The sequence below is a fragment of the Tetrao urogallus genome, assembly GCF_951394365.1.
Source record: "Tetrao urogallus genome assembly, chromosome: 3".
NCBI classification, from domain to species: domain Eukaryota; kingdom Metazoa; phylum Chordata; class Aves; order Galliformes; family Phasianidae; genus Tetrao; species Tetrao urogallus.
Window position 1 is genome coordinate 14140203 of NC_136815.1, and position 13691 is coordinate 14153893.

Consider the following 13691-nt stretch of genomic DNA (forward strand, 5'->3'; position numbering starts at 1 on the left):
ATTTGAGCTCTTTAATCTAGCAGACAGAGATATAACAAGATTTAATATTGGCCAGTTGAAATTGGACCAGGCTGGTTTACAGATAAAATATTGCAGCTATTGCTACACAAAGTAGCTAGTTATTACAAAGAGTATCCATGTTTCATGTAAAATGCTTTATCACTGGCTATTTTAAATCAGAATTGGCTTTTTTTTTTTTTTTTTTTTTTTTCTTTTTTTACCCCCCCACTTAAATATGGCTTGCATAGGGATTACTTTAAGGAAGCAGTACGTGATCAGGGGCCTCTTCTGGCTTTGCAATTCCTGAGGACATAGACTCTTCCTGCATGTTATCTTCAGAAGAATTATTTTCCTTTGCTGCCTAATTTGAATAGAAAGATGGCATACACTTCAAAGGTTTTGTGGATAACAAGGGGATCTATTTATTTGGAAAAGCAGAACAAAGTAGGTTCCATGGTGTCTCACTTCATTTCTTTAGTAACTATGACTGCTTTAGTAGTGGCTCATTGTGACATAGTTAGTGGTCTTAACTTCATTTTTAAAATGGAGTGATTATGATTAAGAGCAAGCCGTTTCAATAGAGAATAATAGGCAGACTGCTGAGAAGTGAATGGGGTAATGCAAAGAAAGAAGAAACTACATGAAATTCACATACAAATATGGGCATTTAATATTTTATTTTTAACAATGTCCAAAAAGATGCATTTGTCACTAGTACTGGAAAAAAAATTACTTCATTTCAGTATGCCACCAAGTATGAACTGTTCTCTTGTGCACAGATATGTTTAAGTAAGTGAGAGAATATACTCCGTACAATTTGGCTTGTTTATTTTAAAGTTTTTTTGTGTTGAATATGAGGGCTTTGGTGGACAAAGCTTACAATGTTTACTCCTGGCTCTGACACCTGGTACAAAACCTCACATATGTATTTTTGAATGCATGTAGTACTGCGAGAACAAATGTTTATCCAACAGATGAAAAAATGATCAGCCTTAATTTTTATGAAGGTTTAATAATCTACGTGAAAAAGAGAAGTACTGAAAACAAATGTCAGTATATTTTAGTAGCAGATTAATTTTTACAGACTGCTGCTTCAGTGTGTCATTGGGTAACCTGCAAAGAAATGACATCCGTGTGGCAGGATATATGAATAACCTGAAAGGAGAAATGAGCCGTTACACTTAGTTTCAGTTACCACTTTGTGATGGTTTGAGTTAATACCTTTTGGTTTAAAATACCTTGTTTAATCAAGTTCTCTTTCCCTTTCACATTACTGTTGTTTAGACCTATAACTGATGTAAAATTGGGTATTACCATCTTATACTTTTATAACTGTTTGAGGCAATGGTTTCTCATATACCTTCATATTCTAACCTCGTTTTCCATTTTTGCTTGGATAAATGGAAGCTTTTATCTAACATGCTGTAATCTTTTCATCAGATACAGTATTTAACTCTGAAAAAAAATAATAAAAATGATCCCTACCACTTCAGTGCCGCATGATTTCCTAGTGCCTCACTTCTTTCAGGTGCCAAAATAATACTAACGCTTGTTGCCAGTGAATTGAATGTAACATTTGGGCTTATCTTTTAGAGCTTGTGCTACTTTTTCACTTGGTCATTTTGTTTCTTATACAAGGGGGTATTTGAAGTTCCCTTGACTCTTTATCCGGTATGGATAAGAAAGGTTTTGAAAACATACTTGCTAGTTAAGCAAAGAGCATCTGAAAATAAAAACTTAACAGGACTTCCAAAGCATTGCTGCATTCTTTTTCTGTTGCTTTTTTTTCAGTATCAGCAGAGACGTCAGCAAGAAAATTTACAGCGTCAAAGCCGAGGAGAAGCCCCTCTGCCTGAAGAGGACATCAATAAACTTTTTAAACCACCACAGCCCCCTGCCAGAATGGAATCACTCCTTATTGCAGGTAATGTTCCAGCAGTCTTTCTGACTTGTCTTTTCACGCATGAATGTTACCCTGGGAAAAACTGCAGTTGTTACTCTAGAAAGCATCTTAATGTTTTGTTATCTTTGTCACTATGGTGTTATGTTTTGGTGTTGGTCTCGTTCTAAATTCTGCTCTTCGTTTGGTCGAAGGCACTGATTGGAGCAAACTGCCCTTGTGGCTGAAGCATTCCGAAAGAAGTGGCTAAGATAAACAACTTCATTGCTAGTAGGCAGTCCATGCCTCTGTTAGAAAGTGAACTTCCACACGTGGAACAATTCTAAGCCATCTAGGGAAGTAACTGATGCATGTTACGGATACTGGCATAAACATACATGTTTTTATGAAATCAGGCCACTGTGTTTAACCAAAACATCTGCATTTAGCTGGTATAAAATCAGGTTGATGTGTTTAACTAAAATGGCTACATTTAGCTAGCATAAAATCAGGCCTTTGTGTTTAACCAAAATGGCTGTATATAGCTTTATACTTGATGTATGGAGACTTTCTTGGTTTATTTCTTACTCGGCCATCGTAGCTAGCCTGTGTCTGACCATCTGTGTTTCATGGGTTGCTGGAAAAGGGCAGGAGCAACAACGAGAGCCCCTTCCTGGCTCCATTCTGAGAAGCTGAAGTGGGATTTGAAAGGAGAGCTGGAGAAATGCCCTATGGAGCATGGCTTTTCTGCGCAAATTGGAGTAGCAACTGCTGCAGCCAGTAAGCTGCTCTCTGCACTCATAGCCCAGCTCCTCCCTCAACTCCACATGTTATGGGGTGCACAGCTGAGAGGCAGGAATCAACTGCTTAGGCTAGGAACTTTGAGTCAGAGCAGAGCATGTGTCTGCCTTGTTATCTGCAGCTCTAAGTTACTGTGACCATCCCTAGGTGTTGAAATGGCTGTTGCAGAAGCTGAGAACGTTGCTTTTAACTTCACATAGAATTGGGCCCACTTCTTTGATCTTAGTGGCCAGAGTTCTAGGGTATCTATCTTCCATCTTCCCACACCCAAATGTGAATGAAAATATAAATGGGAACAAAGCATAGGTGTTTCTGGTTGTGTTTCACCCCCAGTCTGTTCAGTTTTCTGGTGTTCTGCCGTGTACAGCCACAGTTTGCTACAAAATTCAGTGCCTGCCCCTGAAAGAGCAAAAATAGCTGGGACCTCACAGGGAGCAGAAAACCTAGATGCACTGAAAGTAATATAAGTTTGGAAAATGTCACAGGAAATCCATTTTCTTTTTTAAACTATGGGAGGATTTTCAGCTTAGCTATCACCATTGTTCTGTACTTGAAGAAAATTAAACAGAAGTCTTGGCAGTTAGAGTACAGAAAGTGAGTGATTTGACATGAAAAAAAAATAATAATTAAGTCTTCAATTTTGGAATGTCCAAAAGATTTAAGGTAGTACTGATATTTTTTCATACTGCTCCTTTTAAAAGAAATAATGTCCTTGATTCATTATTCAATCCAGAGTCTTTCAACAAACTATTGTTTAGATGGTTCTGAACAGTTTTGAACAGTTAATGAATCCTAGTAGCAGTAAAGTATTTAAACACTCAGATTTAGCATAGCTTAGAATATGCAAAATAAGCGTGCACACGTGTGTTATGATAGTGATAGCTTAATGTGAATAATCTCTTAGGAGAAATTAAAAACTATTAAAGGAGAAACAAAGCTTTCAGCCAAAGCACTCTTCATTTCTTTTTTTACTGCAGTCAAGGGAAGAATTGGAAGCATCTACTTAAATTCAGATGAAGTAAAATTTGTGGATAAAGAATAAAACTTAGCTCTTTTGTCTCTGAGGCATTTAAAAACTTTTCAAATAGAGCATTAGCTTGAGAGTTTATTGGGCTTCTAAACAGTCTTAATTTTGATTAAACTGGCTTCTTGTTTTGCTATTCCTGGCTAACTAGGGAAATAACTTGAAGCAGTGCTTGTATAAAAGTGTTTTAATGGGCACATTTGATTTGTATAGCACTGACAAGTCTTCATACCCTGATGGCTTTTGGAATAGCTAACAAAGTGAAATATTAGGTGGAAACAAAAAAAAAAAAAAAAAAAAAAAAGCCTAGAAATTGTGAAACAGGGGTACCACAATGTTTAGTGTTAGTGGAAAATATTTGTTGTTATAACATTATAATAGAGACAGCAGATGCACAGAAGCAGAATTGAAAATCAGCTACATAGTATTTTTAGAACGACTAAATTTTAGAGCAACTAAATTAGCTAAATCATTAGTTAATATTATTAGGCTTATATATCATTAGGCTTCTGATACAGCTACAAAAACTGTTCTTTTTATTGTCATATATCATATCTTCTGATTGTCATATCTTTTAAGAAATTGTAAATTACACAGTTGTAGGAAAATTATGAGGTTTTGAGCATACCAGTTTACCTACTCTACTAATTTATTCTTCTTTCCAAACCTGTTTGGGAATATTGATGATGTGAATTCCCGAGTATAGTGTATTCAACCTGTTTCAGTTGCTTCTCTGTGATCCTACGTGATCTGTGATCTTGCTGTTTTTAAAAAAATCATATTCTGGGGTGTCTTTTCTGAATTTGAAAATTGATGAGGTTTTAATCTTCTTTTTATTGACAGGTCAAATTAATACCTACTGTCAGAATATTAAGGAGTTCAATGCACAGAACCTGGGCAAGCTTTTCATGGCTCAAGCTCTCCAAGACTACAACAATTGAAGAAACTTTGCTATAACCTTCAACAGAATGAATTTTACAGTTTAATATTGTTTGCGCTCCTGTTGAAAACTTTGTATACTGGGAAAAGAATGTTGTAAAACAATCAGCTTGGTTTGTGCAAAACTCTCCAGCAAGAAAAATAAAAAGCAAATTTTAATGATATTTTAGTATTTCCTTATTTGTTGGCCATATTGGACTGGAATTCTCTGTGGTCACTCAGGTTTTCTAAGTGCCTGGCAGTTATTCATACTTAGTCATTGCAAATAATACATATTTTATTTAGCTTGGAATCCGAAATAAAAACAAGTTATTAGAAACGTTCAGCATAGCTGAGTTTACAGAAGAAATTTAAGATTTCCCAGTTTTGGTTGAGAACTTACAACCATAATATGCTAGTCACTTGGAACAGTTGTCCGTTTTCACTCTAATCTATTTGGACAGTATGGTGCAGTGGACCTTCCATGTTGCAAATATCTCATAGGCTTCGCAGTTGGAACATACAAATCAATATTCTGTGAAGGCTGATCCCCACGATGTCATGCTAGGCTGTGTTCCCATTTTCTATTGCCACCACCATCTAGACTGAAACCCAATGATCCTGCTGAAATCTGCACGGAAGATGTTGTAGAAGTAATTAACCTGTAGTAGGTAGTGTGGTGTAAATGGATGCCATGACTACACTGTGTTAACTTTACCATCTGCACACGCACTTATTCCTGAACTTGAGCTACTTTGCTTTTTAACAAGAACATTAAGTGTTTAATGCATGGCAGTGCACTCATGTTACTGTTTTTTAAAAGAAAAAGAAGAAGAAAAAGTTATTGCCTGTCATGGTATGATGAGTCCTGAGAGCCTAAAATGGCTGTAAGAATTTGATTTTAGTCTTCTATAATGAATAACGTCTTCTAAATACAAACCTAGTATGGAAAATTTCAGCCTGCAAGGTGAATGTTTTGGAAAGTCAGAAGTGTGTGAAAACAGAGGATAGATTAGGAACTTATTTTTGTCTGTCTTAACTATAGTGCTTGTGGTATTTGTGCAAATATGTATGCAAATTTTGTTCAGCCCTCAAATATCTGGCAAATTGCCGGTCTGATCTTTTTATCTTGGAAACTTTAGGCACCCTTGTGTTTATGTTCCTACAGTGAACTTATCTGAAAACAAAAATCTGTTCAACGTTCTGCTACAGTGCACGTGATTTTTGTTTTCTGTATAAATAATATTTAAACTGTGTTAATTTTCTAGTTTTCTGAAGGACCAGAAAATCCCCATTGCAGCAGAAGTAGGAGCAGATAGTTAGGATAAGATGGGACACTTGAAATGGAGGGGAAAAAATGATCTTCTAAATGACTGGGAATAAACGACTGTCTCTTTAGTGGCTGTATATAAAAAGTGAAGTAACATTACGCATACTAGGTCTGCAAAAAAGGTGTTAGCAGAATAAATGCTTAGGATAGATTCAAAACAAATTGTGTGTTTTGAATCCTTTAAGATTGTGGATATAAATGAGAGAAAGTGCAATAATCTCCCATGTTAGAGTTTAACAAGATCAGTGCGTTTATTATAGCTAAATTGAAAAATGTCAGCTAAAGCATATGGAGAAATGTTGAAATCTTCAGTAGAGATTCATGGCTTCTCTAGGTGTATGGATTTGAGTCAGATGGAGAAATGAGCTACAATAGTAAGTAAGGCTTAAATAGATTTTGGAGGTGGTTTCTGTCTCTTCTGTTCTGAATCACACTTTGGTCATCTGCCATGGTGCAATGAATTAGGGGAAGCCTACCTGAGCCAGGCAGGTGGAGTCAATTGAAGCTGTCAGTCTGTAAATGAGATTCAACAGCTGTGGGGATTAAGAATTAAAAGGGGCTATGTGTCCGTGCTGGGTTTGGTGTCAGCTTTCCCCACAATCAATGTGTTCCTGGAATTCAGCTCTTACCCATTCCCTTCCTGAAGTAGTAGAGCTGGCAGCTCATTCTATGTAGACAAGTCCTTTCTCATTATCACAGCACTATCTATTTTTGGTTGTGAAAGGCTTCTAAACGCATATGCAGTGACATTAAAATCTTTAAAAATCACCTCTAAACAAGTTAGAACATTTTCTTGACCACTCATACAGTGTTTAGTCTTGGAAACAAATGTTTTCCCTAGAATGCCTGCTCTGGTCTCAATTTTCCGTACTTCTCCATTTTAATAATGCTAAGATAGTGAATTTTGATATCTGTAGTGAGCTGCAGTACAAAATCTTCTTTGCTCATGGTATTCATAGGCTTCTGTAGATCCCATAAAGATCACTTACAGAGAGGAACTGCATAGGAGAACTTTCTCATGTTGCATGTGACTGTTCCAGAGACGGTCGATAATTTTGCTGCCTGTCAGCATTGACTGTTCTTTTTCTCATCAGTGAACCTCTCATCAACCTCTCAGCCTCCGCACTGAGCTCCCATCTCTGTTACATATCCACAGCTATTGTGTATGCTCACAAGAGACAAAGTGTACAGCATTTTTTTTCTGGTTGCTTGATATTTGGAATCTTCACTGGTGTAGCTCTCATTTTATTGTGACAACGCCTCTGTTCCACTGCTACTATTAAGGTGCACTAATTGTATTCGAAACTGGGCCCACGTGAGAAGTGAAATACCATCTCCCTTTGTGGTAACACTAGCCCCATGCTGCAGTCACTGCTGTGACTGCTTGCCTACTGGGTGATGAAGTCCTTTGCACCCACTCTCTTTTCACATGCAAACAAGGCATAAAAGTGTTGGTATAAGGCAAAGGTGGATGTAAGTGGTGTTGCATAGATAAAAAGTTACTGTTCCTGTACTTGGAAGTGATGCCCTCCCTGAGGAGTCAGAGTATTGAACTGTGAGTGGACCTGCTCTTAAACAGAGCAGAATAGGTTAATCACAGATCTTCTCTAACGCTCTGAAATGTGTCTGGGTACGTATTATCTGCAGGACAGGCAACAGGAAAAGAAGCCACACTTTGGACTATCTGCTCGGTTAAACTAAGAAAATAGATATAATTCACAGAATCACAGAACTGTAGGGGATGGAAGGGACCTCCAGAGATCATCGAGTCCAACCCCCCTGCCAAAGCAGGTTCCCTACACCAGGTAGGCATGATGACATCCTTAGATGCCATTTACTGCCATGTTGTTAGCAGTGACTAATCCTTAATGTTTGAGGAAAATGAAACCAAATGAGAGAGAGCTTTTCTCTAATCTGGACGTACTTGGTGTGCCTTATCTCTACATCAAGTTATGAAGTGGTATTCCATTCTCCTTTTGGACCAGATTCCATCTTGTATTTGTAAGTATTCTGCAGCAAACTGCTCACGTGGAGGAAACCAGGGACTTCTATACCCAGTTATTCAATATACATTATCGTGTCCTTTCTTCTCAGTTCCATGCAATATTCCCCCAAATGCTTAAATTTTTTAGGACTTGGATTTTACCTTCTCTGCATCCTGTTGAAGTTTGGACTTCCATGCAGAGTTGAGCAGAACTACTATAAGGCACTGCCAGGTGAGAGCAGGTAGTGTTTGTGTGGCTGTTTGCATCTGCATAGAGTGTGTGGTAGAGAAGGGCTGAGTCATGTGGATGTCCTGCTTTGTGCTAGCAGAGGTGCTGGATGGGGTTGGCCATGGCAACCTCTAACACTTGTGAAGAACATCTGATATCTTCATGTTTGTGCTTCTTGTGCTTTGTAAATTCCTGAGTGCAGAGTAATTAATCTTTTTGTTGGTCGTTCTTGCCAGATTTTTTTGCCTTCTGATGAAACAAATCACCGATGACAATCTGAGACATCTCTGAGGAGCAAATGCTATGTAATGGTTCTTATTTGATAGTCTAAAGGACTGAGAAAACTCTCGGCGCTCTGCTAAGGAGCCATTAGGAGCTGATGATGCAAATAATAACACCAGCCTAAATATGTGCAATGTGTGCAGTAAGAGAAACTGAATTGCTCTCTGTAGATCTGCTTCACAGCCAGTGTGTCAGCCCAGGGGTGAAAGATATACCCTTCCTTGTGATTTTGTATGCCGGTGCATTTTCTTCCCTTGGTTTTTATACTTGCTTTTAATTTCCTTCAAATTTTACCCACAGCTTGTTGATCTTTAAGAAAAAGACCATGCTGCTCTAAGTCCTCTGATGTCTGTCATTATGTGCTTCACTTTGTGGTGAGTTCTTCTGGATAGGTTTGGAAAGATATGTTAAATTTTTTGAGCAGCGCATCAAATTAGTGGTGGAAGTTTTGGATCGTTGCTCCAGGTGTGCTCCCAAGTACACTTTTCTCATGCCCCTCATCTTCAGGTGTGAGGGTACCAAGTGCATCAGCACTGCTCAGAAGACTGGTACTTCTGTGGGACTTCACCAGATAGAGTGAATTGAAGGCTTTTCACACCAGGCATTTTGGGACTGGTTGTTATTTTTTTTAAGTCTTTCAATTGACAGAACAGATTGCTGTTCACAAGACTCATCATACGCTGAACAGTAGTGAATTGTGCAGAGCTGTAGAAGGTGTCTTGAAAAACAGCTTTTGCAAAAGGCTCCTTAGTGAGAAAAAGAAATCTTACTTCAATTAAAAAGAACATTTATATGCGGGGAAAAATGACCAGATCCATTTTACAATGATATGAAAAGGCGTTAACGTCAGTAAACAAGGAAGGGCAGCAATGTGTTTGTCCAGCACAAAGCTGCAAACCTCAAGAGCTTTGTAAGATGAAAAGGATGCATGCATTAAGGATTTCCGTTCTGTTTTAAATGATCAATTTATTAATCTCACCATCGTTGGTATTGGTGTTCCTTAAAAAGGAATGTTACATTAAGCTTTTGAGTTTTTTATTGTGTGCCTAGATTTGAGCAATGCAATTGTATGACTTCATCTTTTTTCATATCTCTGTAGCTGGATGGACTGAGAGTCATACCCAATAGGCACAAAGCTGAAAGCTGATGGAAAAATTCAGAGGTGTCATCCCACAGCCAGTGTTTGCATGCTTGCGTATCCTAACATTTGAAAGCTTGTATGTGAAAGATTTACAGTAGGTTTTGTCTGTCACTAATTTGTTAATTTGTCTTTTTGTTGTTCTGAAATCTTTCACTTGGCTTTTAACATTAGTAAATTTAATTTTTAGATTGCAGAATAAGGCACAAAAATATTTAACTGGAATGCAATAGCGGCAATATTTTTGTCTATTTCAAGCTGTGGTAATAAATATGCCTGAAAGTGGAGTCTAAATCATAATGACCAATTTATGTATTTTAGGATAAGAAGTAAACAATATGACGATCAAGGCTGTATTACACCAGATTGTAACACTTGAGCAGTTTCTGCTTTCGACCAAATGTGTGACTTCCATACGGATTATTTCAGCTTACCTTAGGCAAAAGGCATAGCATGTAGTCAGACACATCCAGTGTTACTAGCTGTAAAAAAACTGGTTTCCAGAAGGATTAGTAATTACGAGTTCTGGCAATGTTAACAGCTTGTTTACATGGACTACAAGGTCTTACTTGATTTAATCACTTTTAACGTGACTCTTGATGCCATTAGGCATCCATCAGTGGAAAAAAAGTAATAGCTTGCAGTTGATGGAAGAGCAGTTTCTACAGTTGCGTATATGAGTGCATATTCATGGAGTTGCCTTGTGGCTTTTTGGTCTTCCTAGTTCAACCACAAAGAGCTGTTCCCAATGACTTCCACACACAGCTGCCGCAGAACCCACAGCTCCTCCCGGAGTCCCTTCTCCTCCTTGAGCAGGTGTGGGTCCAATCCTTACATCCCCAGCATAGCTCCTGCCTGGCCACACCAGCAGACTTCCAGCAGTGCTTCAGCCCCTGCCAAGTTGCTGCTTCAACAAAATGCCTCAGCCTACTAATCTACCACATTTTAGCTGAATTTGGCCGCTGGGTTTAGAATTTAGAGTGCTGTTAAGACAACACCACTGTGTATGCCCTGTTTCTTTAGCAAAGCTCGATGTAAGCATTTGCTTGCATTGCTGTGCATATTGCAGACAAAGAGCAGAGGAGGCTGAGTACAGACTCAGGGTCACACGGAATTGGCATTGTCACGGGGTGGGTAACAGATTGCACCACAACGAGCTACTTGGAAATGAAAAGCTCTCGTTCGCTAATTGGTTTCCGTAAGACTTTAATGAATCTTTAATGAATCCTCAATGAATCCTCACTCAGAAGGGAACGTTTTCTAATTGGGAAGGATACTCAGAGAATTTAACTTTATGGAAAGGAAATAAGGGGATCAGTGAGAAGAAAAAGAGCTTCTGAATCGACACTGAAGCAGTAATATGCTCACCAAGTGACTGGATGGTGGCTGTCTACAAATTATGTGCATACATCCTAAGCATTTGTTGTAGTTAATGTTTCTTAATTGTAACGCTATTAGAAGACGCTTCTCTTGAATATTTATGTTATTTCGCAAATAAATGGTGACTGGAGTGGTACCAGTCAGGCATTTATCTGAAATTCTCATCCCCTCCATGTGCAGCTGCTGCTTTCTGTCCAGGGACAGCTGAATCTGCTTTGCTCTCACCCGAAGTAGGAGGGTTTCCACATTGAAGAGAGGGCCATAGGCCATGGGCTGAGCATTCCCAAAGGAGGAAACCAGCACTCTCGGCGAGAAGCTCATCCCCGCCTGTGGTCTCCAAGCCATAAACCTCCGACTCCCACCAGACAGTGGCTGCGAACTTGTCACTAATTACTGGAATCTTGGTGTTGGTAGACATAGGTGAATAATTTCCTTATGTAAACAGCAGCTCTTCCTGATACAAAACATATGGGCTGCTTCATCACTTGCAATTGCTGGGCAGTGGAGGTGTGAGCCTAGCAGGGGTCCTGTGTCTGAGCCCAGATTCAGCAGGTCGGATAAATGACCCAAACAGATCCTTCAGCTATGTGCATTAAGAATGGGTTCTGGCTCTTTTGTATTTATGGAGTGTAAGCTCCTTAAGACTGATGCCGTCCATGTCTGTCACATACATTTAAAGTGCTTAATGTGCTCAATCCAGTCCATGCTCAGCAGGTCCTTGATATCATTTGGAGCATATCTGCTCCAAATGCAATCTGAGCGTAATTGCCTGATTATTACATCTTATGGAGAAAATGATTAGCCATTAAAAGGTTGTATGCTGAGTAGCTGGATGAAGATTTCACTGACATTTCCAGTTTTTCCTCTCTCTGGAGGGCTCAAATTTCCAAAGTTTAGGAAAGCGGATTTTGTCTTACAGAGATGCCTGGGCTCTGTCTGAGGGCTGTGCTGGATGCAGTAATCCCCCTGCTTTAGAGCAGCAGCACATTGTGGGTACCTGTGACACAGCCCTGATAGCAGGAGGTGATAACAGCTCATAACAGGTTTCTTTGCTACTTGCAAAGCAGTGAAGCAGGGCTGAGGCCAGAGTGTGGGGATGCGAACACCCCTATCTTGTAAACCTATTGACCAGAAAAGGTCCTTCTGCCTAATCTCTCCTTAGCACCTGCTTTTAATTTCCTATGCCTCTTCATTCTCTAATTAGCACATCACTTCATTTTCATCCATAGTGTGTGCTTTTTCAGCCTTACTCCTCAGTCATTGTCTGAATTTTTAGCAGATTTATTGCTGAAGTTCTTGTTTAACTTTATGGAAGCATTTGAGCTCTTCATGTGAAACTGTAGTTTGTTTTCTCAGTTTTTTTTTTTTTTTTTTTTTTTTCCATGTAACCTCAGTCTTGGAAATAGCTGAATCCCTTGAGCAAAAGCTTCCCAAAAAAGATCCCATTAGTCAGACAGCTAGCGTCAGGAATGTTTAGCCTGAATTGTTCAAAGTTATCCTGAAGCAGAGTATTACAATGGAAAAAGTTAAGTAGCCTCTGCATAAATGCGGCTACTTGTGCTGCCATTAATAACCTTGGCCTTGTAGAGAATGTTCTTGTGCTGGCTAAATTAGATTAACCAGTAAATTTTCTCCATCTTTAATGTCCATCAGATTTAAGACTTTTGGGCTTAAGCCTATTGCCACTAAAGCTGGCGGTAAAACTCTGCTGCTTTCTGTGTGAACGCGGACTTTTCAGGAATGATGTCAGAATTCTGTACTGCTGAAATCTGTGAGCGTTAAGAATACAAGAAAATGAACACTACGATGCAAAATTAAAGTGAATGGCCTTCAAAGTAATGTTAAGCAGGAACAAGGATGTGTACGGCATTTCAGTCGGTTTTAATGTTGGCTTGTAAAGACCTTTAAGTATATTAAGAACACAGGAGTCCCCATGGCTTCTGGTAAAATTACATTTTTAATATTGTAGAAAAAATGTTGTGATGAAGAGTTCAATTCCGTTTTTCTGAATGCTTCATATATATGAAAAATTACAGCTCTTAGGAGAGCATAATACAATATCTAAAATCACATTCGTATTTAATGTTTTATCATCGCAGTTCTGCCTACCGCCTGCACCTTATTCCATCTCCCCCATATATGCTGTGGTGGTGCTCAGATGTAAATAGCTTTTGCCATTCCCTGGCAAGAAAGCCATTCTGGGGATAATGTCTGCTAAAGAACACCATAGCTGGAGCTGCTGCCCTTTTCAGCTGGTGATTGCTGCCCGTAGCAATGGTTAACAGGCTGTGTCCCGGGATCTTAACTGGTGCATTGCCTCTCAGCATGGGGATACGTGCTGTACCCCTAAGCAGAAGCAAGGAGCTTACAGTGCTAAAGCACTGAGATGTGTTGTTCTGTATCTGTACAGACTAGGTGACTTTTGTCCCCTTCAACTGAAGTTGGAAGCTTTGCCAACCATAGCCGGAGAGCTGGAGCCCATTCCCAGGAGAGAGAGCCGATATTCCAGTAAGTGTGAAGGGACACATTGACAGCTGACCCAAAGGTCTGTCCTCAAACTTGTATCTGCTGTGCAGCAAGTGCTCAGAAATGACCACCTTGCAAACAAGCTTTGTTCAGACTGCTCTGCTGAACTGAATGGGAGACCCTCTCTGGAGCTTGTTTGCCACCGGTATTAATAGCAGCAGTCTCATCTTGGTGTAGGGGGCTTTAATTGTGCACATCCC

The 13691-nt window shown here is 39.2% G+C and overlaps 1 protein-coding gene across 1 annotated transcript in view; it reads left to right on the forward strand.

Moving 5' to 3' along the window:
* Window positions 1-4769, forward strand: part of EIF3H (eukaryotic translation initiation factor 3 subunit H) — a gene marked incomplete at its 5' end in the record, with an annotated part of 80824 nt that extends 76055 nt beyond the window's left edge. The window contains 2 exons of the mRNA XM_079533195.1: window positions 1792-1924; window positions 4548-4769. Coding sequence (XP_079389321.1) covers window positions 1792-1924; window positions 4548-4645 — 231 coding nt within the window. The 3' untranslated portion in view covers window positions 4646-4769. The remainder of the gene's footprint in view (window positions 1-1791; window positions 1925-4547) is intronic.
* Between the last annotated feature and the right edge of the window lie 8922 nt (window positions 4770-13691).